Source organism: Nomia melanderi, chromosome 13, assembly GCF_051020985.1.
Source record: "Nomia melanderi isolate GNS246 chromosome 13, iyNomMela1, whole genome shotgun sequence".
In the NCBI taxonomy this organism is placed as follows: Eukaryota; Metazoa; Arthropoda; class Insecta; order Hymenoptera; family Halictidae; genus Nomia; species Nomia melanderi.
The window spans coordinates 557558-581234 of NC_135011.1; the positions used below are offsets into that span (position 1 = coordinate 557558).

The 23677-nt window shown below is 46.5% G+C and overlaps 3 protein-coding genes and 1 long non-coding RNA gene across 19 annotated transcripts; 2 read left to right on the forward strand and 2 right to left on the reverse strand.

Annotated features, from left to right (window-relative positions):
* The first annotated feature begins 1619 nt into the window (after positions 1 to 1619).
* On the forward strand, positions 1620 to 20700 carry RhoBTB (Rho-related BTB domain containing). 14 transcript variants are annotated; one of them, XR_012999985.1, is made up of 15 exons: positions 5674 to 5817; positions 10980 to 11342; positions 11702 to 12003; positions 12241 to 12448; positions 12723 to 12965; positions 13040 to 13125; positions 13193 to 13319; positions 13385 to 13519; positions 13767 to 13790; positions 14148 to 14295; positions 14358 to 14488; positions 14553 to 14795; positions 14864 to 15012; positions 15083 to 18585; positions 20573 to 20700. XR_012999985.1 is itself a non-coding variant. In XM_031987093.2 (14 exons), exons 2-14 carry the CDS (start codon positions 11163 to 11165, stop codon positions 15315 to 15317), a joined length of 2211 nt encoding a protein of 736 aa, XP_031842953.1. In that variant the 5' UTR covers positions 1620 to 1937; positions 10980 to 11162; the 3' UTR covers positions 15318 to 18922. The 14 variants fall into 14 exon arrangements, 11 of the variants coding, with proteins under 11 accessions (XP_031842953.1, XP_031842956.1, XP_031842955.1 ...); XR_012999983.1 differs by lacking the exon at positions 20573 to 20700 and adding an exon at positions 18632 to 18922; XR_012999984.1 differs by lacking the exon at positions 20573 to 20700 and adding an exon at positions 18657 to 18922.
* LOC116431532 (uncharacterized) lies at positions 2347 to 10988 on the reverse strand. 3 transcript variants are annotated; one of them, XR_004235955.2, is made up of 9 exons: positions 9183 to 9576; positions 7897 to 9101; positions 7683 to 7835; positions 7327 to 7582; positions 6395 to 6735; positions 6276 to 6332; positions 5840 to 6106; positions 2909 to 5705; positions 2347 to 2812 (listed from the first exon to the last, which is right to left on the reverse strand). It is a non-coding gene; the product is annotated as an uncharacterized LOC116431532 (long non-coding RNA). The 3 variants fall into 3 exon arrangements; XR_012999987.1 differs by lacking the exon at positions 2347 to 2812 and having other exon boundaries at positions 4354 to 4489; positions 4961 to 5705; XR_012999986.1 differs by lacking the exon at positions 2347 to 2812 and adding an exon at positions 10791 to 10988 and having other exon boundaries at positions 5572 to 5705; positions 9183 to 10718.
* NHP2 (NHP2 ribonucleoprotein) lies at positions 18997 to 20158 on the reverse strand. Its single transcript, XM_031987110.2, has 3 exons — positions 19679 to 20158; positions 19507 to 19579; positions 18997 to 19437 (listed from the first exon to the last, which is right to left on the reverse strand). Exons 1-3 carry the CDS (start codon positions 19845 to 19847, stop codon positions 19206 to 19208), a joined length of 474 nt encoding a protein of 157 aa, XP_031842970.1. The 5' UTR covers positions 19848 to 20158; the 3' UTR covers positions 18997 to 19205.
* Positions 20618 to 23410, forward strand: RpL4 (ribosomal protein L4). The gene is made up of 8 exons (XM_076373400.1): positions 20618 to 20756; positions 21214 to 21391; positions 21478 to 21723; positions 21906 to 22030; positions 22248 to 22346; positions 22414 to 22689; positions 22871 to 23026; positions 23104 to 23410. Exons 1-8 carry the CDS (start codon positions 20754 to 20756, stop codon positions 23332 to 23334), a joined length of 1314 nt encoding a protein of 437 aa, XP_076229515.1. The 5' UTR covers positions 20618 to 20753; the 3' UTR covers positions 23335 to 23410.
* Positions 23411 to 23677: the final 267 nt, after the last annotated feature.

Sequence of the window (23677 nt, forward strand, 5' to 3'; positions counted from 1 at the left end):
CCCCTACTTTCTCTGGGCGTTTTTGATGGGATCTCGTGACGTGGTAATTATTTATTAATTATTTTTCGAGACGATGACCTAGGGCAACTTTGAATTTTTTGAAACGTGCCCGATAGATATTTAAGTTTCTCTGTTGAGGAGCATAATTGGTGAACATTTTGGACTGAGGAAATTAAAGTGGAGTCTTAGGAATATTTCGGTAGCAGGTTCGATCATGTTTGAATTGTAATTAATGAGTTATTACTAATTAATTTGGAAGGCAGACGTGTCAGAAATAATTGGGGAAAGTATCTAAAGGACTGTTTTAGATGTTCGAAGTTTTAAATTAATGAATAGACTATTATTTTCTAATGACTTGGTTTTTCTTGGGTAGATTTTTATGGAAGACCTTGTCTTTATTCAAAATTGGACAAATTTCCCGCGGTGACAGCGCCATCTAGGATAAATTCCCCAAGCTACTAGCCAATTAGTATCACTTTTTAATGCTAGATGGCGCCACAAGATATTTCCGGAAAATTCAAAAACGTAGAATAAAATTCACTAATTTATTTATTTAATTATACATTGAATTTATTACAGCTGTATTACAGAAACTGGTTCGTTGATTGCATTCAACATTTTTGGAATGTAATTACGTTGGAATTATTCGAGAAAAGTATTAAAAACTACAAAGATTCAAACGCATTCATAATTAATAATAATTTTCAACATTAAATTCCATCGAGTACATTCCAACGAACGAGAAACGAGACCTTGCACTCGCGATTCGTGCCAAACACACGTTCGACCTGCGCTTAACATTGTTGCGAAGGTGTTGCAGGGCTTCCCGAAGGAGATCTCAACACTGCCAAGCGGAAGCCATTCTAATTTGGAGCAAAAAACTCCCCGCCAACGCGGGGGCTTAAATAATGAAAAAGAAATTGTCAAGGCTTTAAAGAAAGCCTGAGGTCAGTCGAGAGTGAACCGCGCAACAGATGCAATAATCTCTTGCATTCTAGTTCTCAGTCCAATCTTTACAGCCGCAAATTAATTAAGGCCGAAGGTACTTAACGCTAGAACTATCGACCACTTAAACCGACTTAGTTTAGGCGTTACTGAATCAGCTTCTTTAACTTTGCCGACGAATGTCGACACTTCAGAAATTCTTATATTAGGTAAGCTAAGTCGCAAATGATTTAATTACTGAAACGGCAAGAGAAGCGCGAAGTTAAAGTCTGCTGGGTTAAAGATCTATGAAAACTATATAAAACTATATAAAACTATATAAAACTATATAAAACTACATAAAACTATATAAAACTGTATAAAACACTATAAAAATGTGAATGCCGCATTTCAGAGCAAAGTACGCAAAGTAAAAAATAATATTAAATCGTTTGATTGAAGTGCATCGTTATCGCACGTTGATTTACAATATAGAAATGTCTTCAAATAATCATCGTTTCGCGAACAAAGTCTCGGTACCTTTCCAGTAATTACCTGTGACAGTTAATCAGCCTCATCGCTCGATTATCCGAACAATTCGATTCCCTGGCCACCTTGGTCTCAATTGGTTCGGATAATTGAAGCTATGCAGCATCTTATACAACGCACGACCACCTCCAGACACTTAAGAACCGCCTCGTTCGGCGTGTCTGTCCTCTTTCGTGGCCGTTTAACAGACTTGATAAGCTAATGGTGCTGATCCACGGAACAACAGCATTGCCGGAATCCCTTTCGACCGGCTGTGCCATACGCGATTTCGCAATTGTTGTCGCAGTCGCAGCTGCAGCGGTGTTTCCACCTTGGTTCCTTAATTCCATTCCGTTTCACGCGTGCCGGGTACAAGAGAAAAATCGAGCGTTATCAATTATCATGAGAAACGGGTAGGCACCGAGTTTTCCACTCATTAGTGAACCTTTGGACGACGCGCGAGAGCTACTTTGGTGCAACGATCGGTAAGCTACCTTTTTTTATTTTTTCTTTGCTTACGTTGGTAGAGATGGACAAAATTGCAATGCTACTCTTTTAATCTGAAAACGCAACTTTTGTTTCTAAGATCAATTGGAAGTTTCTAAGATCTATCCTTGAATCACTTATTCTTTGAAAAAAAGAAACCCATAATCTATCACTAAGAATTATAGTAACATCAAGTTTTAAATTTTCTTTCTTTCAAATGTAGGATGAGGTATTTGTACCAACCAGTCGATTATAGATCTATCCTTGAATCACCTATTCTTTGAAAAAAAGAAACCCATAATCTATCACTAAGAATTACAATAGCATCAAATTATAAGTTTCCTTTCTTTCAAATATAAAGCGCAGTATCGTTGAACGCTCCGTTCAAGAACAGAGCCCATGCCCGTCTCGCATAAAAAACGGCTTTCTCCGTCGCTCGCGTCGCGACGGGTGTTGCGTCGTTCGTGTTTTCGTGCTACGCAAGAGACCGCGTCGGTGCGTCGCAGTTCTCCGACGAGACGGATAGAAAGAGAGAGGAAATCTCTCGCGATACAAACAAGGTCGATAAAATTGCGGCACTAGTTTCTCCGCGGCTGTCTCGAGTTCGCGAGAGAACCGCTAAGCTCTCGGTTAAGCTCGGAATCCTCGGTGAATATAAACAAACGATGCGTCGGCCGCGCGTTCACCGACGGCCGAATTAAGCGGCCTCGTATTACATAAGCGTCAGACCAATTACACGGGCGTGTGCGTTCTTAACGAGCCAGGACCGTCGATTGATTAATTGATTAAACACCACTGGCCGAAGGGATTGCGTAACGATCGCTTTCGGCTGTCCACTTTCAACTTCGATCCTTAATTGTCCGCATCTGCATTCCTGTAATAGAAACAGTGTTAGTAATAAATAAAACCGATGATAGATACAATGTCACAGAATCCATAATGAATATTTATATTAACACGTTGAACGCACGATTTCATAGAGCAAAGTACACTTTGGAAAAAATCCAGTATTTGATCATTCGACTGAATTATCATTGTACGTTCATCAAACCGAATGTCACCGCGATGAGTAGCATTATTTATAATATAGAATGTTTGCGAATAATTCGCTTTGCTTGGCGGTCACCGGTGACCCCCATAGCATTCGACGTGTCAGATAAGATCAATGATAGATGAACAGGATGATTAATAAACATTCGTCTCCCATATCTAGCGGGATAATTAATTATTCTTCCAGTTCATCAAGGGATTTATACAAAGACAAAGATCTCGATACGAGCGGATGCTAATAGAGGCGGATTGAATAATTCCAAGGTGATCAATCAATTCCGACGAATTCGTCGGTCACTGTATATCTGTAAAGCGATTCCGTCCTGCCGCACTGTACAGTGCGACGGCAGGGTGGATTGATTTTTCGTCCCCTGACGTCACCGCGAGGCCAGCATGCGCGCGGTGGCTCGCGCGTAGCCGGCGGAGGTTCGTTCCCGACGCATTTTATTTTCCCCGTTCCTTCGACGCCGCTTTTGCGTAACGAAATCCGTCGGCATCCCTTTATGGAAGTCCTACGACGCAGAAACCAGACGCACAGTCGCCTCTGAGCTCTCTGAAACCTCTGACTCCATTAATCCGGCCGATAAAAACCATCGTCGCCGGAGTAATCCTCCAGCGGACACCAACATTCGTGTATACAGGTTGACTGTCTAATTGGACTGTTCGCAACTCTAATTAATCCTCTGCACTCGACGATATTTCTCATGAAAAATATTCATTACTTTCTGACTAAGTATTAACGATATTTTTCGCAACACTATCAACTATAAATATGTAGCTATAATCTATCTACTATAAATATATAATATATAAGTTATAGATCTTAAGTTATCTTCTATAAATTAAGAGACAGAACTTGCTTCAATGTTTTGTGTTAATACATTACACAAGGTTTAATATTGAATTGAAAATTTTATAAGTTTGCTGCGTCGAATCTGAGTGCAAAGGGCTAAGCTTGGCAGCCCTGCAGTACGCAGAGTTAATCTGAGAGACTAGCGCGGTTATCAGAGTTTTCTGGTAAAGACTATGAACCCAACGTTTAGCTAAATCAGCTAGGATTGTCTCTTGGAAGGGGCTCCACTGCGGAAGGGAAAGAGGGTAGCGTCGAGTGGGTGGCAGCAGACGAGTGGCTCGTGGCTCCGTGCCACAGGACGTTGCGGGGTCAGCGACGAGTTCATTCAGTGTCGCGCGGCTGCCTCGTGTCCTCTCTTCTCTCGCGAGCCTCTTCGAGAGCGCGTTCCCTCCCCCGTCGATTGATTCCCTCCTCCTCGGGTGACACGTAACCGTCGGAGACGCGGAATCGATGGTAGTCGCCGATCAACCAGCTTTCGCGGTTAGCTACAATAGTGTCGTCGAAGCTTCGCTGCACGCGAGTCGGGTTCCCCACTCTCGCGGCCAGTTGCCTAGGAGACCAAGACGCTAAGCATGATTGCCTGCTAGTAAGTAACTTTGCCAGCAGTCCTTCGCCATCTCTGCAGCGGTGGATAGTCCCGCTTCGAATCTGCAAACATTTCATTTCTCAACAACTGCACGTCCCTATGCTGGCGAGCCTTAGCTACCCCTCGGTTAACACGTTAAGCGCCACGAAAATCTTAAGCGTCTTCCCATAGAGTTTGTCTTTTGTTGCAAAGAAAAGTGGGAATAATTATGAATCGTTTGACGTTGCAACGTTTGCGTATTATCAACTTAGTTGCCTTATTAAACATTTCTATTTCGCATCGATTGTTTTTGTCATTCAGAAGCGTCAGTCACCAGTGACTGGCATGGCGCTTAACGTGTAGCAGTGACTGCGGCGCGCTAAAGCTCCAGCCATGTCGCAAAGTTACACCGAGCGTCGCGAAAGCTACTCGCGAGGACAGACGTGTGGCGTCGAGGCTTTTGCAGCTTTCGCGACTGTGCGCGCGTGTTCCCCCGCCAAAGGGACTCGCTCAGCGTGGCGTAGCTCCGCGGCCACCGGTACGACATGCCTGACCTAGTACAGCATCGTTTCGAGTGCACACGTGCGCCGTCGTCGCGACGGGCCGCGCTTCTAGGCAGCTTAACGTCCGGTTTCGCGACGCTTTCCATCGACGACTTCGTCTAACCGACTTCCAATCTCCCAAGAGCCATGTAGACTCCCGAGTCTAGAAGGGAAGCGACAAGCTCGACAGACTACCCTTAGCTCCTATGCTTTCGTGGATTCACTTGGAACTTCTGTTCCAGACAATGTGACGAGAACATAACTGAAAAAGACAGGGTCTGCGATCCAGCGAGCCTACAAGTAGGAGCTACGCGCGCTTCGGCCGCCTGCTGCGATCTAAATCCGCGGATCGAGCCCCGTTCCGCGGCGGCCCGCCCCTCCCCACTTCTTCGATTCGCCAGGACGTCAGCTGGAACTTGCGTGGTGCGTCCTGGGTGTGCAGCGTGCCGCTGCAGCTTCTAGTCCGTTGCCGCGATCCGAGAGACGACCTGGGCGAGAGAAAGACGGATAGATTGACAGGCGACAGGCGAGAGGAAGAAAGACGGAGAGGGCTACAGTGGAAGCCGACGGTGTAGGGTGGTCCTGCTCGGACTTCGCGTCGCTCGACGTCGTCCTCGTCGACGCTCGCCGTTAATTCCGCCTCTCGCTCCGCGTCCGTCGCGCGTCCTCGAGTGTGTTCCTTGTGGTTTCGCAGTGGACGAGCCCGTTGCGGATGTTCCGGAGCGCCGATTCCAGGGTGTCGCGTGCACCGGTCAGCCTGCGAGTCGAGACGCGTCGGATCGGTGAAACGTTTATGATTCCTCAGTAGTGAGCAGTGAAAGACCGTCAGTGTCCATCGAAGCCGAAGACCCTGCGAGCCGACAGCATCGGTGAGTCGATGGAGATCTCTACCTTATCTACCTTGACTAAGGTGGCTCGGTTCGAGCTTGATTTCGGTGGACTGAATTGATCCCGTCGACTCGGTTGCCGAGCCGTGGACCCCGTCCTCGCTAGAACGTCACGCAGAGCAAACTGCTCGCGGTTCCCCGGCCGTCTCGGTCCCTCGGCTAACCTCTCAGCCGTCCACTTATGTAAGCGTCCCTGGCGCAGTACCGCGATTCTTTGTTGCACGTGGATTATACGGGTTCCTCGTGTCCGCTGGTCATCCGAACGTTGATTCTGCAAAGATCAATGTGCAATTTAGATTACAGCGATCGCGGTTAGGATGCTCGGACACCGGCACCGGATTCTTAATCCCCTAATTGAACTATCGCCGTGCGGGTCGCGAACCCTTACTGGGTCGCGCGATAAGTAAAATAGGTCGCGGCTCGTGGAAGAAATCTAATACCTTTGTCGCGTGCTGTCTTGAATGTTTGCGCCCCTTGGTAGGCAACCGTGTGTACACCTGTGTATTTTCATTATTTTGAGTATTCTGTTGGTGAGATTATCTTGCATTGAAGAGAATACCTTTATGTTGTACGTTGATTGAAGCTTCTTTAGTGAATGTTTTGGTAGTTGAAATGCTGACGTCGAATCCAACGTAGTTTCAAATGACAAACAGCAGCAGGATTAATTCTCAGCCCAGCCCTCTTCATCCCCTAATCCACTCGGCGTTCCTTGTTGTGTCCCCGTTAATCGTCTTCCGGGAATACCCTCAGGTTCGTCTTCCACGCGGCTAGACCTCTCCCCTTTCCCCCAGCAGTGAGTGTCCGCCGCGAAATCCCCGGTTACGTGTTCTGGTGCAACAGCCCGGTGAACTGAATCTCGATCGGGTCAGCACGTGCCAGCTCTACGACGGTCGTCGATTCCTGTCGATTAATTCGACCGATCAGCCGTCAAGGATGGGCCAGGCCGCGTCGTCGATTCCCGTGGATCAACCGTGTTGGCCTGACCCATCGACCTAACTCGCGCACAGTGGTCGCCGCGATACAGCCAGGTCGGAAATTAAACTGTTAAGGTACTTTGGACGTTAGACCTGATCCAGCTAACGCAGACCTGGCTCTTCAGAGTCGGCAGCAATTGACAGGATCTTGGGCTACATCAGAGCCTGTCAATTCATTTGTCCGGTTAATAGAGATATGTTTACTTTAATGCCCGGCCGATTTCGCCAGCTCGCTGTGTCGCGGCGACGACTATACGGTTCGTGTTTCACGCTCGGTTTGAACGAGCGGTAATCGCGAGATTTCGCGATTAGCCGTTGAAAGAGGTCGGCAATAAAGGCGACCGTTTACTTAATTAATGCGGTCGGCCCGCGAGTGAGACAGAGAGAGGGAGGGAGGACAGCTCGTTGATCCCGGCGATGATTCCCCGGCTCGGATCGCCTTTCTGATGGAATTGATTCAGCCAACCGGGACGAACGGTCCTCTGTCCCTCTTTCTTTGCTTTTCTTTTCTCTTTACGTTTCTTCTCCTCGTTCTTCCTTCCCTCCTCGCTCTGTCTTCTGTCGCCTGACCCGGCTGCCGAGTGCTTATTCTTCTGCAATGCGTCAGCCCGACGTCTGCACGCAACGCGAAACCGTTGACGAACGCGGCACGCGTAGCTTCGAGTTCGTTGCTGGAGCTTTGCTGTCCCGGTCGACGCGCTCCCGGTGCTCCTCCACAGTGAGAGTCTCGCTTCATCGTGAGTAATCAACGTTGCCAGTTGATCAGAGGCTGCCTGGAATTTCAAGACTTTCGAGAGCCGCATCTGAACGAGGCACATTTCTGTGAGTCTTCGGGGACTCTGTTCAATCGATAGTCGAAAGTTTCCGATGTACCGTGTTCACGAGCGGGTTCCAAAGTTGAGTGGTCGTCAACAAGTTGGAAATAAATCGTGCACCGTATGGGATCCTCGGTGTCGTCTGTGACACGGATCAAGGTCGCTGGAATCTTGAGCATTCCCAATTCATTGATACTCCTCGCTCTTCAGCCTGCGAAGAAGCAGTTGCAAAGTAAAACTCGCTAATTAGTGACACAATTCACATTCGTTACCTGGCAAAACCATGTGTACAGGTAGCAAGCTTTTAATTACTGCGTCTAATCCTTAGAAACCTGAATTCAAACGAGCATCTGTAGTCTAGTATCTAGTCCTCTGTTCACATTGCCGGTTCAAGGGTGAACAACTAGAAAACGAAAATAAAGGCATTGAACTTGTCGAACAAACTCTGCTGTCTTTCCAAACGATTCTCATAGATTCGGACGTTCCTCTAACGCTCTCTTCCTCGTTAGATCGCATTCGGTGCTCGAGCCGTGCCGACCCAGTTCGCGGAGTTTCATTCAAGTCGTGTACCGTAATAACTCGAAGTGTGTGGTCGTCGTGAATGAACCCCGTGCCGGAATTAATGCGCATCGTCCCAGAAACTCGACGACTCGATTTACATTTCCTCTCGCGAAAGAAACAGAACGAGGGACCGTGATCGATCCGGGAAAGCTTCGAGGAACAATTTCAATTCCTCGAAGCATCGACCAAGTTCTCCACTTCGTCCTCGACAAATCGACGTTTCCAACGCTTTGCTAATTCCTGAGCTCTGCTTAAAGATTAATGTCAATGATAATGAAAGTTCCTTGGATCTACAAGATGCAAGTAACACGAAAGAATAATCGCAACGACTAATCTTGCCAGCAAGTAGTTCTGTTGTATTGAGTACCTCGGTTTGATTCGCTAGAATTTCTACGGACAGACGGACAGCGCGTTAGCGAAGATTTCGAGGTGGAAAACGGTGGTTGATACGCGTCCGTTCAAGTTCAAGAGGTTCGAGGAACGTCGTGCATGCGGCGGCATGCATTTCTGGGTCACGCTCCCACCATTGACGCCAGCACACGCTTAACGATCGCGCGATAAGTTCAAGCTCGCCATCGTCGTCGGGCGTCTGTTTTCCTGAATCGTTGATCGTCTCGCGGCCGGTGATTCAGCCGGTCGCCGGCGGACGGACGGACTTGCACCACGTAGCCGTGGAACGCGTGGAATCAATAAGACCTTGCCAGAAGTTAACGACAACTTCCGAGGAGTTGCGACGCGTGACGCTCGGCTAATCGACGGTACATAAATAATTATTGCTCCGCCTCGCTGTCGGCAAACCGCGCGCTTTTCCAATATATTTCCTTCTCGTAGCTTTGGACAGCTTTCGGTTCCCTCGCAAAGTCTTCGATTCGACGAGAAGGTTCTAGTCGGTTGTTCATCTTGAAATATTTAAAACCTGCAAACGAGTTATAGGATTAGAACCGTCAAGTACTAACAGAATACCAACGTAATTACTAATTAACTTGGATCGTCTTACTTGGACAGCTAGTATTCAGTGTTCTACAATTCTACTCCTTCCTCAGTGCTGCAGACGTAAGCGTAAAAATAAATTGGCTCTACGGTTGGATTTACAGACGATTTGCAGAAATAGCGCACTGCTGCACAGTGCATTTCCGTAGGTTAGGTGGCATAGATTGCAGTTGCACCGATAGGAACGAATATTGCCAGAGGCACGGAATCTACGCTGAAACTACCTGAATTCTTTCGCAATTATAAAGAGAACAAATGCTTCTCTGAAAAAATACTGAATTGATTTAGTAACACGCGAGGTGTAAGTTAATCGAAATCCCGATAGCACTCTCGGTTTCCACGGACAAATTGAAAAAAGTCAACTGCTCGGTGGTTCTATCATTAAATTGCGATTATTCGCATCGTCCCCTCGGCCGGCGGGCAATCGATTCTGCGAAGATGCGGCCGCGCTGATTGATAGGGGCGGATTCTTGCGATCGGAATGCATTCATTCACAGTCGGAGACGGCGGTCCGCAGAAGCGGCTATCGAACGACCGGACTTCGATTTTCCAGTCGCGCGACAGCTAGCAATTGTTCTGCATAGACACGTATAGACGGCGTTGACACCTAGCACTGCCGCGTCGTTTCCTATCGCATAGCTTTCGCAGTATCCGCGGAGATAACGATAATGTCACGCGACGCTCTGACCTTTCCGGCTCACTCCGTGCGGATAATTGTTGAAATAATTGGGCGTGGACATTGCTAACTGGGAGTTCCATCGTACGATTTTAGAGCTGGATATATTTAGAGAATAATAATATACGGTAATAATAATTGTATTGTTATAGAGTATATATAATACTATTATTACCATATTTTACTATTCACCAACGTTTCTCTCTAATATTACTCTGATCTTTGAATCTAATATTATTACTCGACTCGAATGACATCCATGTATGCAATGTCACACTATGGAAACATCAGCAACGATCTAACGTCCCGGTCCGTCGAAACGGAGATATTTTAAGTGACTCCGCGGGCCAATATCTCGCAAATAAAGCCAGCCCAGTTGGCCTCGGGTTCGACATCGAAATTGCCTCGCGTGTATCGAGCAGATGTCGCGAACCGTCCACTTCCCGGCTCCGTTATAAATAAACCAATGGAATTCGGTGGAAATCGCGGGCCGGTTCGCTCGAACTTCTCGGTCAAAGTTCGAGACTTAAAAGCGAGGCTTCGCCTCCTCGCCGCCCGTTGTCTACGCGCCGCCGTCGTTCAGGGTTAAGGTGATATCGAGGTTGAGGTTGAAGTTGCGAAGGTTCGATACTAAATATAGAGGAGACGCTTACGGGGTCAAATCAATAGGCATCCTGCGTGTATGTATATGCACGGTGCCCTGAACGAACGGTGCACGGTACCTTAAAATACTACCCCGCCCACGCGATCAACCGCGAAAGATTTCGTACTGTCATCTCCGAGGTGGTTGGAAATTCGCGGCGTCTTCATTAATCTTCCAACAGCCAGGCTCTTCCCTCGAAGACTCGCCTCTCTCGGCTGAAGTACCTGAAAATAGACCTTACAGTAGCCTCCATTCCAAACCGAATTTCCTTAATACTAGAACTACTGGACACTTACACCAGCTTTCTAAAATGTCTGTAAAAGTTACAACCGTGGATTCACCGAGATTCTGACTTACATTTCTTGGGTATAACTAACTCAGCTTCTTTGATTCACTGGATATTTGTTTCTCTGATAATCTGTAAAGACCAAAATAGTTACAGGATTCTAGCATCATCTGTGTAACGGGGTAACCTCGTTTCTCAGTTCCAGGACCGTAGAGCGAGCCGATAGCGGGATCTGATCCTCCGGCCGGGGTCGGATGTGGTGGACGTGTTCAGCCGGGGGAAGGACAGCGGTTCCACCGACGGCGGAGGTAGCTGAGCGTTGTCGTTCGGACGAGCTGGCACCTGGACGGCCGTATTGGATGAGCAGGGGTGATTGTCGGTGATGGACAATGAGCAACCGCATCAGGAACTGGTCAAGTGCGTGGTCGTCGGCGACACGGCAGTCGGAAAGACCAGACTGATCTGCGCCAGGGCCTGCAACAAGCACGTGTCCCTATCGCAATTGTTGACCACCCACGTACCGACCGTCTGGGCCATCGACCAGTACAGGATCTACAAGGACGTAAGACTTAGCAGTTCTCAACAGTCTCCGTCAACGAGAATGTCCTGCATTATTCCATCTTCATTCACTCTTCCTCCCATTTTTCCTTCAGATCCCTTCGTTTAACCCTTAGCAGTCCTATGTCGAGTCAGACTCCTCTACCTCTACCTGTTTTAACAGTTTTTTCTGTAGTATCACAATTGTACCATTTAAAGGTAACATTTCAACTCCCAAATATTCTTGAATAAATAAATAGAGCGTCATATTGAACCTCAAAGTCAGAAGCCAAGAGCACTTCGGACCCCAAAGGGTTAAACCTCTTCTCACTAGGGGTTGTAGGACACCCAAGGACGGTTTGACGATAGCCAATTATTTTCTAGGTTTTAGAACGTTCCTGGGAGGTGGTGGACAACGTGAACGTATCCCTGAGACTCTGGGACACGTTCGGCGACCACGAGAAGGACCGTCGATTCGCGTACGGCAGGTCGGACGTAGTGCTGCTATGCTTCTCCATCACCAACCCGGTGTCCTTGCGGAACTGCAAGGCCATGTGGTACCCGGAGATAAGGAGGTTCTGCCCGCAGACACCGGTGCTGCTGGTGGGCTGCAAGAACGACCTGCGGTACATGTACCGAGATGAGACTTATCTGAGCTACTTCCGCGACCGCAGCCCTTTCGTCAGGTATGAGACGTCCATTGACATTCCTCTTCTTCATTCTCATTCTCTCTTCATGGCTCATTCGGCGCTCCGCGACGTTGAGCTGCATTTAGGCAACGACGAGACAGAATTGAGGAGCCCTGACATATGTAGCGACTCTCGGGGGATTCCTAAAGTTCACCGTGACTTTCAGACCCTCCCCAGAGATTCTTCTGGGAAACCGTGTTTCATTGATTCTGTCCTTTTTTGTTTGCTGTCTAGGGCGACGAGGAAGAGCGACCTGGTGATGCCTGACCAGGCTCGAGCCGTCGCCAGGGAGCTGGGAGTCTGCTACTACGAAACCAGCGTCTTCACGTACTACGGGGTGAACGAGGTGTTCGAGAACTCGATACGCGCCGCGCTGATCGCGCGCCGGCAGCAGCGCTTCTGGATGACGAACCTGAAAAGGGTGCAGAGGCCTTTGCTTCAGGTGAACATGTTACTTGAGAAAAGATTCTTTGAATATTAACCCTTTGCTCTATGATTCCTTTCTGAACCGTGATCGGTTTAACTACTTTGCTATTAACGATTCATTGAAGCTAAGAGAATTCCAGTTTTCTATGTCAACGTGTCTAAGGTATCATCATTGACAACAGAGGAATAACATTTAGTCTGACACGATATTACAGGGCAAGGGGTTAAACCTAATACTTCATGTACTCACGGCGATTGTTTAAAATTGTTATCCTTGATGATTCTTGCAGGCCCCGTTCTGTCCGCCGAAGCCAGTGCCGCCAGAGGTGTGCCTGGCGGCGAGCACCTACGAAGAGAACATGAAAACGCTGTGGGCGAAGCCAGTTCACACGGACGTGACCCTGATCGCAGGGAACTGCACGTTCTCGGCGCATCGGTGCCTCCTGGCAGCGGCTTCGCCGGCGTTTCACCGGCTGTTCACGATGGAACTCGTTCAGGAACAGACGCCTAGGAGCTCCAGCGAGTCCAGCATGGTGCGACAACGTTGTTCTCGGTATCACTGTACCCCAGAATCCATAGAGTATCATTTTCCCTTATCCTCTTCCAGGTGAGCACATTCGGCGAGGCGACTGTCGGGGACTTCAACGATGACACCGAGTGTCTGATCCGTATCGACCAGTCCAAACCCTCAAAGTGAGTCGATCCCTTCGAGTCTAAGGCCCAGTTGACACGACCAAGCTTGACAGTCGCCCTGTTGCAGGATCTGGGAGCAGCTGAAGCGGCGCTCGAGCTTCCAAGTGTTGCCCACGATGGACAGCCAGAGGAAGTCCACGGGAGCGACGAGGGAGCTGAACCATCCCGCGTTCCAGAACATTCGTGTCTGCCTGGTGAGCATCTCGTATCCGGTTGGTAAACGAAGGGAACCGGCGACTTGATCGATTGGACGTTGCAGACGGAGAGCACGAACGGTGTCCAGCAGCCGACGACCGTGGTGACGCTGTCGAAGCTGATCACGCCGCAGGCGATGCAGCAATGCTTGCAGTTCATATACACGGGCAGCTTGGATAAACGGTATCACGATCTGCAAGTACGTTGCAAGTCGGTAGAATATTCTATGGGATTAGACGGTGAACGCGGCCGCTAAACCTTGCCGCGACTAACGGAGCGGAAACGATTGTTTCGCGTTCCTTTCCGAGCGCCGCGGGTACTTTAGCCGGGAAAGTAAACGGGGCTGTGCAGATCTCGCCCTTCGTAGACGTTCCTTGCTTTAATTGATGTCTTTACGAACAACGCCATCACGGTACATGGCAATTAACGCGGCTCTATTCTTTCAGACAGCTCCTATCGGGCTTCTACTGGTTAGTACCAATATGTGAAGTACAGTTTGCTGATAATAACCGGCGCACACGCATATTACACGCATACACGCACGTAGTAGTGTATCCCATAGGCATAGTTGTCGGGGTGTCGAGATCTCCGGGGAGTCCGAGTTCGGTGATCACCGTAGTTATCGTCCTGGCATGTTCTTCTTGTAAACCCGAGCCTCTCGAGGCAGCGTGCGAGATCGTGGATGCATGGGAACGCTTCCAGTAAACCCTTCCATACTCAATGATCAACCCGGGTGTCCCGAGTTTAGAGAACGGATACGCCCACACCGATCACCCCGTGGTAACCTCGCATCGGTCGGTGATCGAGCTCGTTTCCTTGGTCCGCAGGAGATCAGGCAGGCGGCCGAGTTTCTGGAGCTGCCGCAGCTGCTGATGGTGTTGGGCACCTTGCAGTCCAGGGAGTTCAACAACGAGCTGAACAACAGGTACAAGCAAGTGGTGAGGCAACGACTGGAAGACATCTGCCTGGATCAAGGTAGCTTTCTCAGATAATCCTCAGCGCGGTAGTGGTTGATCCTAAACTCGTCGCTACCTTAGGACTGTTCGCCGACGTGATGTTCGACTTGGACGACGGTAGTGTGCCGGCACACAAAGCGATTCTCACTGCCCGCTGCGACGTGATGAAGGCCATGTTCTCCGGCGATTTCCGTGAAAGCAGCGCGAAAGTAGTGAGTATCGGCTTCCGTAGATTACAGTTCACTCCAGAATCCCGATTAACGTCCGGCAAAATAGATAGTGTTCCCGGGAGTGCGCGAGTACACGTTCCACAAGTTGCTCTGTTACCTCTACACGGACGAGGTGCCAGCGATTTCTTCTGGCAGATGCCTGAACCTCCTGGAACTGGCGAATCGCCTGTGCCTGCAGCGACTGGTGAACCTAGTCGAGAGCAGAGTGATCGAGGACCTGGAGAGGCTGTCGCAGAACGAGGGGAACGAGGCTGTGGAAAACTGCCTGAGGCTGTTGGAACCTTGCAAGGTCAGTCCTTTCATTCCAGACTCATGAAGAATCGACAGCGATCGATCAAACCCGTTTCTTGGTTGCAGCTGCACAACGCCGATCAGTTGGCAGATTGGTGCATGAACCACTTGTGCGTCAACTACAATAAGCTCTGCAAGATGTCCCCTAGGAGCGTCCGTCTTCTTCATCCGGAGAACCAGGAATACCTGAACGAGCATCGGTGGCCTCCAGTATGGTAGGAGACGACGGCGTTTCCCCAAAGGTGTCTCGACAGTTTCTGAAATGAATGTTTGATGTTAAACCAGGTACTTGAAGGACTACGATTACTATCAGAAGTGTTTGGCGGAACGGGACCGCGAAAACAAGCCTACCCTGAAGAGGAACCGCAACCAGTCCGGCTGCCTGTGCTTCTCCGGGTCCAGCAAGACGAGGAGGGAGAGCTCCGGGAACGGCGGGACAGCGTCGTCCGCGTCGAACGACCCGCAAGCGGAACGCCCTCTGTTCGACTCGTCGATAGAATCCGGCGAGCAGGTTGTATGACAACAGCCAAGCGGCTTAAGCCGCTCCGTCAGATTCATTCTGATCCTACCCGTGCTCATGGTCTTCATATGCACCATTTTTACTATTTTGATACTGCTACAGATTTATACTTAAGGAACGATTCCGAAACACCGACAAGACGAGTCCTATGCGCGTACGATAATAACGGAACCCTCTGATAATCAGGAGCGTCGTCTGGCCTCCTTTCGATATTTGTCTCGCACGTGACCCGGTGTCTCTGCACAGCTGGCGCACGTCTCTTCACCGCGGAGAACTCGGGTGTAGGTTTTCTACGATTATAAACGAATTAAAAAATGTTGAATACAAAAAAAGAAAAACAAAACGCGACGCGAAATTGCCCCGCGGAACTGGTGTATTTTTTGTACGTGAACATCTTCTTGCGCTGTCGTTGGAATGATCAGCTCAAGCGCGTCTTTTCCGAAGGGGACTCTTCTCTCACGGGCGTCCGTCGTTTCTCGGAACGAAACAAGCTGGTGCCTTTTTCTCGACGACGCGTACTTGCCGCTGATAACGACCCACGCAGCGCGACGCTGTCACCCGAACAGAAAAAGAAAGATCATGAGATTTCAGTTGTTTCGGTCGGTTGTGTGATTGTCCCGGATAGAGTGGTCGAGTCCCGGCGTACCTTGCATCCGTCGACTCCAAATCACGAGGGAACTTTTCTACGTTGAGGCTTCTCTGACACGGTAACGCTGGTACCTTCTCGTACACCTGTCCTATCAGAGGAGATTTTCAGTATTTTAAAATCTATTTCCAGTCCATTTTAATTCTAATAGTTAAAAAATTGCGCCTATACCTCGACATGCACGGACGTACGTCGGGTTGCCTACCGGATGGGCATCCATTGGCACAGCGACGACTTCAGACTTCCTGAAAGGACAAGTGAAATTAGTGTCCAGCGTTAGCGAGATTTAGAACGAATGTTACCAAAAAAAAAGAGAACGAGGAACAGCGAAACTGAAGTTCGGATTAGGGACGTCCGATTGGAGCAGGCGGCAACCATCAAACGGTGTCGACGATCGTCGTACTTTTATCGATGCGTATTAGACTGAAGAAACAGAGCAATAGTTTTAGTCCGTAGTAGACGTTGCGTTGCGAGCGATCAGCGAACGGTTCCGTGTCGTTTGCTTCAACCGTTCGGTCCTCCACCCCACCGAGGCGAGGTTACAATTCCTTCGAGTGCAAGGAGAGACTTCTCGTGTTTCTACCATTTTCTAACGACCCACGATCACACGTAATCACTGGCGTCGGCGATTACCTTTAAGCGGAGGGGACGCGTGCAGTTGAATCAGGCGCGAACGAGGTATAGGACCATCAACGAACTCGCATCGGGTCTTCCTTGTTTTATACGGATTTGATATCTCAGTTTTTCTATCGGACAATTAATCCCTTCCAACCCGTTCGACTTGGATGACTTCTCGTTTCCTCGCTGGTCCGGTTGCATTCGCCCGCTTCATTTGCCTCGGAGCTCATGGACCACGGTTTCAGAACCACCGCTCTGAAGTACCCTGATCTTGAATTTTACTAGAACACGTTATTTAGACGTTAAGCCCCAGTCCTGTACCTCGTTTGTCAATCGAAACAGGGGTCTGGGATTGTCTAACTACCGCAACATATCGATCACGATGAAGGGTTACTGCTAGAATTAATAAACGGGATTCTGGTAATAATAATTACTTCTCTAGGTTATGAGAGAGAGAGAGAGAGAGTGAGTGTAGAACGAGTGCAATAATGTTTATAGAATATAGCGCGGAGCTTCAGGTATATCCTTGTGTAAAAGTGAATCCACTCGTACTAGTAGTCCTGGAGAATTGTATTTTGTAAGTGCACAAATCGTGGTAACCCGCGCCTCAGAAGAAACGTAACCTCGCGTTACGAAGGGCCAGTCGCGGTGAAGTTCTCGGAGGGACAGGAAACGATCTGTAATGTTAGCGATCGGTATTCAAATGGAAAAGCTGTTTAATAATTTGATACTCGTTAGTTCGTTGTTTCGCCGTCGCGAAGACCGGTCAGTACACACGTTCATTGTCCGAGTAAGAGGAAGATAAATAATGATGTGCAGGAAAAGAGAAGGAATTATAAATGGTTTCGAATTGAACACGCGGAGTTTGGAGAAACACGTGTAACCGTTGTGCTGCCGTAACTAATTTTCCATTGTGTGTAACCACGTGTATACGAGACACGAGCGCGCGTCGGTAGTGATGGGTAACGACCGCCCGCGAGTTCCCGAACAACTCCGAAATTCGAGACGCCGTTCTCTCATTAATTTTCATTCACTTGGATCAACGTTCGAGCCCATCGCGACATTTACGAGAGAAACAAAACGCATACACCGTCGTAAGATGCGTTACTGCCTGAATATCGCTGACGGAAACGACGTATGCAAAGTGTCCGTTCCGGCGAGGGTAAGAATCGTTAACGTCCCACTTGTACGCTACGTCAATTTCGATGTCAATGTTGTCCTACGTCGCTCGTGAATGTATATTTTGTACTGACATTGGTAACCGTAGAATTAAGGGTACGAAGACAGACGTCTAGAGCGATAGAAAGTCGAAGATGTTTCAAATTTCGCGCGTATTTTAGCACGTTGCGAGCTCTCGAATTACATTTGTCCGTGTGTAAAGAGGCATTTGCGGGCGACAGAGTTCCCCTTTTCAAAGGTAAACGCGCCTGCCACTGCACATTTCGCGAAACAAGGATCTTGCCGCCTGTTCTAAAGTACTTAGGTGCGTTTCCAATTTTTTCCGATTTTCCAACATTCTTTCCGCTATTTTCTTTCTTGTTCATTTGAAATATTCCCGCGCTCGCAAGGCCTCCAATCCTAACTCGACGCGATCGCGACATCTGTTCTCGAATCGTGCAAACTGATTGATCCGTAGAAAGTACTTGCGATGTGTTGCCAGTTCGGTCGGTAATAAGTAAACTTGGTCTTGTTAAGAATTTAAGCATAGCTTAAGTCGTTTAAGACGTTATGAAAATTGTCGAAGCGTTTCGTATTACCGTGAACGACGAGTAAATTGTTCAACTATAACAAATGGAAGTATTCGTCGTGACGGTGACATTTCATTGTTTGGATACGCCAATTCAAACGGCGATGCGATTTACGCACTGATTACAACGCGGTTTAACGTTTATATTTCGCGAGTTCAATTGTTCCGTTGCTTCGATCACACTGTTGACTAATTACGATGCAAGTTGGTTTTCATCTAATGGGATTTCAAATTTGAACATCACGCTGGAACAATTGGTACTATGAACTTTACGACTTCAAATTTTACCCACGCAATTTTAAGGATTATATTCAATTGTAAACTTCAGGATCATTGTGCAAGAAATCAATCGTTCGGAAGTCTCGACTGACAATCCAAAACGATTTTTCGGGTGTCTTGACGGCTGTTAATCAAGACAAGACGACGATGTGTATTTCAAATTTCATTTTACTCGCCTAAAATAAAAGCAAAGCTGTATATACGTATGTATGCATGCCGCTTCGAGAAATATGATTTTTATCTTAAGCTAAATTTTAATATTCTATTTTCAAATGCACAGGCGATAAATAAAACTAATTTTTAATTAAACTTCAACAGTATGGCAATAAATTCTGTCTCCTTTCGCTGAGATCTTGATGTTTATAGGATGAAGAAAAAAAAAGTTACCATTATTTTTTCTTTTGTATATTTTTATTTTCTTACATACATTAAGCATTTGCAAATGAATTGTATAAAAAGTGTGTTGCTTTGGGTAACTTGTGAACTAATTCTTGGTAATACTTGTTGTCTCAGAAAATGGGAAAATAGTTGTTTCCTGGTAAATTCATTCATTCTATTTACAATGGTATCAAAGGCACAATAGATGTTGAATAGAATATTACAATGGTGTTGATAATGTCACCATTGCAGTTTTAATTTCTTCGTATAAGTCTTTGTAGTCATCATGCTCTTTAATTAGTACCATGAGGCTTCCCCTTTTCACACCCATTGCATTGCCAATATCTTGCCTAGATGGAGTGTAACAGTAAGGAATGTTTTTGTCCTCGCAAACAACTGGTAAGTGGCACATGATTTCCAAAGGAAAAACATCTCCCGCAAAGACCACCAACCTAACAAATAAGATACTTCTTGATATACATATTTCCATAATAGATATAACTAAGAAAATTATATATTACCCCTGTTCCCCTTTACGAAGATGCTTTTGCACATCCTTCAAACCATTTCTAAGATAGGTCTTCTGTTTTGAGGCTAAAATGGTTACATTAAAAATCAGAAATATTGCAAGTGTACTGTTAGAATTGTAATGGCATTAAGAAAAATGTTTACACTTATTTTGACCGTACATACCTTTCTTAATACATTTGTAAATCTTTTTTGTTAGCTTCTTAGAAGCCATAGGCTGAGATATGGCATTCACATACTTTAATTTTTCTTCGTAACTGAGCTCTGTATTATCTGCGCCATCAGCTTCTTTTATACTATCGTCGACTTCCATTTTAATCGGTGTTTCCAGCATTTTATAAAATAGTAGTAGTTACCAAATTTGTCGAATCTTTATTTTGTTCCGTGCACGTGTTTTCATTTACTGTTCACCCCACTCTGAATCCTCAAGACTCACCGCCAAAATGAGAGATCAATTTCTTTTCACAAAAGTAATACAAATTGCAGTTAAACTTTTCTTTCTATAGGTCTCACGTAATTTAAGACATTTATCTGAATCGATATTAAGTACTAACAAGTGTCGATTTTAACGTTATTAATTAATATTTAATATTTTAGTAACATAACCTTATTTCGTAACAATTACACCGCCATCTACGGCAAAACGACCAAGCTACTAGTCAAATTAGTGCGTACTTACACTGGCAGCTGTCGCCACGTGTCCCTAAAAGTTCACGTTTTTGAAAAATTAATAATTAAGAAGAAAGATACCAAGCAATTAGTTCCATATAATGTCTCATTAGTCTACAGCATTTATTAGAATCTCTTTATTATGATATTTTGACCGAATATGTTTTGAATTGTTTTTGTGCTCCATCTATAGACACTGGACTGATACTAATTGACTAGTAGCTTGAACATTTTGCCGTAGATTGCGCCATCGATGCCATTTTGACTACATAACTGAATATTACATTTAAAATTGTTTCTATCACCACGAATCGTCTTTCTATCATTACGGCTCACGATTTTAAATAATATAATTATTTTTAAACAAAGGATCGTCTCTTTCTTTTACAGAAATTGCCTAATTTTAGGCACGTGCGTGAACAATACCCGAAGGAAGTTACTGTTCTGAGCATGCGCCAGTCTTGTTGTGTCGTTTCCGCTTGCGTCCTTCTTCCTTTACGACCAGGTAAGGCGTGCGAGCTGCCTGGTTAGTTTATGTCTGATGCGTGAAAAGTTTTAAAAGGAACGTGAGATGGTAAGAAACCTTCCATTTCGTTTGGATTTCATCGTAGTCCGTCTGCTAATATAATCTTTCGTTAAAAAAGGAGTCCGTAGTTTATCTGAATTTTACTGTAAAACTGTGACCCTAGTGTCGGCCGCATCGTTGACCACGTGTGAGAATTTTTAGTATATAAACTGATCCAACCTACATCCTAGAACATGTTCAGTTTTTCCTTAAAGAGCCGTGCATTTTATTTTTCTTTTATTATAATTCGTTACACTTGCATTATTTTTATATACAAGGAATGTTGATTTTTGATATTATGGTTTCGATTCTTTCGTCCGCCATGTGCCGTGTCACTGACTCCATCAAGCTCCAATCACAACATGAGTCTTTTAGTCTGTCGTTCTTTGTTAATTTATCTCCTATCGTCGGCTAATTATAATTTATGTCAGCTAATATAATTGCATGATTGTTTATCTTCTCGCAGTCGTTATCAACGGCGCGACCGCTTGTTACGGTGTATACCGACAAAAATGAGTCCTCTGGAGAGACTATTTCCCTGCCTGCTGTATTCAAAGCACCTGTTCGGCCGGATATCGTAAATTTCGTTCATCAACAAGTCTCAAAGAACAGCAGACAGCCATATTGTGTGTCCAAGGAGGCTGGTGAGTGTCCTTTGCACCCTTTTGCTCTTTGTTTTGTTAAAGAACTAATTGCAGCATTATTATTAAATGTAGGTTTCTTTTGTTAGGTCATCAAACCTCTGCTGAATCATGGGGTACCGGACGTGCCGTTGCACGTATCCCCCGTGTTCGTGGTGGTGGTACCCATCGTTCTGGTCAGGGTGCCTTCGGTAACATGTGTAGAGGAGGTCGCATGTTTGCCCCAACCAAGCCCTGGAGACGTTGGCACCGTAAAATCAATGTTAACCAGAAGAGATACGCTCTGGTTTCCGCTATTGCTGCCTCCGGTGTCCCAGCTCTAGTACAATCCAAGGGTGAGCATTGAATTATAGTCCTAATCGATCGTAGGACAATATTATTTTCATGATGATTTGCTTTGGTCCGTGTTGCTGAGTTTAATTGATTATAGACGTGGCATTGTGCTGAGTATTTTACAAGGAGTTGAACAGTGTTCTCTTTAATGGGAACAGTAGTCATATTAATCTCTAATTTGCAGGTCACATGATCCAGGAAGTTCCAGAGTTTCCCCTGGTAGTATCCGACAAAATCCAAGAGTATAACAAAACCAAGCAAGCTGTTATCTTCTTGAGGCGTATGAAGGCATGGAATGACATCCAAAAGGTAGGCGTATTTCTGAACGTATAATATGCACTGTAGAATGTCCGCATCTCTATTAAAATACGTTTAATTTAGATGCTCCTATCAAGTGCTAAATAAACATGGTTATCAGGCGTTCTAGACTAGCACATTCATTTGTTAGGATGGGGAATTGGTAGCCAAACACGAACACAATGAATTTTCTTCAATGGACATAGTAAAACGAATTTTTATCTTACAGGTCTATAAATCCCAGCGTTTCCGTGCTGGTAAGGGTAAAATGCGTAACCGCAGACGCATTCAACGCCGTGGACCTTTGATCGTCTATGGTGAAGACAAGGTGCGTGCACCATTGAATTGAAACAAGAAAATCAGTTCACAAGACTAACAATCAGTTTCTTCACTAGGGTATTCGCAAAGCGTTCCGTAACATTCCTGGTGTAGACCTCATGAACATCAACAAAGTGAATCTACTGAAACTGGCACCTGGTGGTCACGTTGGACGATTCGTTATCTGGACAAAATCTGCCTTTGATAAGCTGGACGCTCTCTACGGAACCTGGCGCAAGAAATCCCAACTGAAAGCTGATTACAACTTGCCATTCCCCAAAATGGCGAACACAGATTTATCGAGACTTCTGAAATCCGATGAAATCCGCAAAGTCCTGAGAGCACCAAGGCAAGTACCGCTTCACGTTACGTCGTACAGTTTGTCTCTCATTCGTGATGAAACCTATTGGTCCGTGTTACTGATTGACAGTGATCATTCTTACCACAACTGATTATTTCCGTTGTCTTGACACAGTTACTCGTGCGTTTGCAACGCGTGTATTAACGATCCGTATTATTTCAACTTGCAGAAAGAGGGTGGTACGCAGCGTGAAGAAACTGAACCCGTTGACCAACACTCGAGCCATGTTGCGTCTGAACCCGTACGCAGCTGTGCTGAAACGCGCTGCCATTTTGACCGCCAAGAGGCGCCAACAGGAGAGAGATGTTATTCTAGCCGAGAAGCGTGGAGTAAGTATACCCTTTAGTTCCTCAAACCGTGAATTTTTCGCATGAAATCCTCTAACCTGAGAACAATGTGTGCGCAGCTGAAACTACCAAAGAGCACACCGGCAGTTAAGTCCAAGTTGCTGCAAGAGAGGCGCAGGAAACAGATGTTGGTCCTGAAGGCGGCCAAGCCGGAAAAGGCAGAGAAAGCTGCGAAAAAGGCAGCGACCGGAACGGCTAAACCCGCGAAAGCAACGAAAGCTACGAAAGCTACGAAAGCTGAGAAGCCAGCGAAGCCCGCCGCGGAGCCTGCCGCGGAGCCCAAGAAGTAAAACCTTTTTATCGACAACACGTTGTTGACCCACGAGCTTTATTTGTTTTAAATAAAATAATGGGAAGACAACTATAGGACGGCGACCTTGTAATTGATCTCCACTACCTGCGACGAAGATAACACGCCGACACGAATATGTAACCAAAGAAACACATGCACACGTACACGCATCTTATCTTTTCCTGATAGGGGCACGCACGAAGATCTTGTCGTTGGCGACCTCGAGCGACGCTTTCTTCGCGTTCGCCTCCGGCGGCATTTGAAAGTTCAAGTTCCTGACGCGCGACCAGTCCTGGGAATCGTGTAACTTTACGTTCAACGTGTTCTCGGTGGCCAGAGTA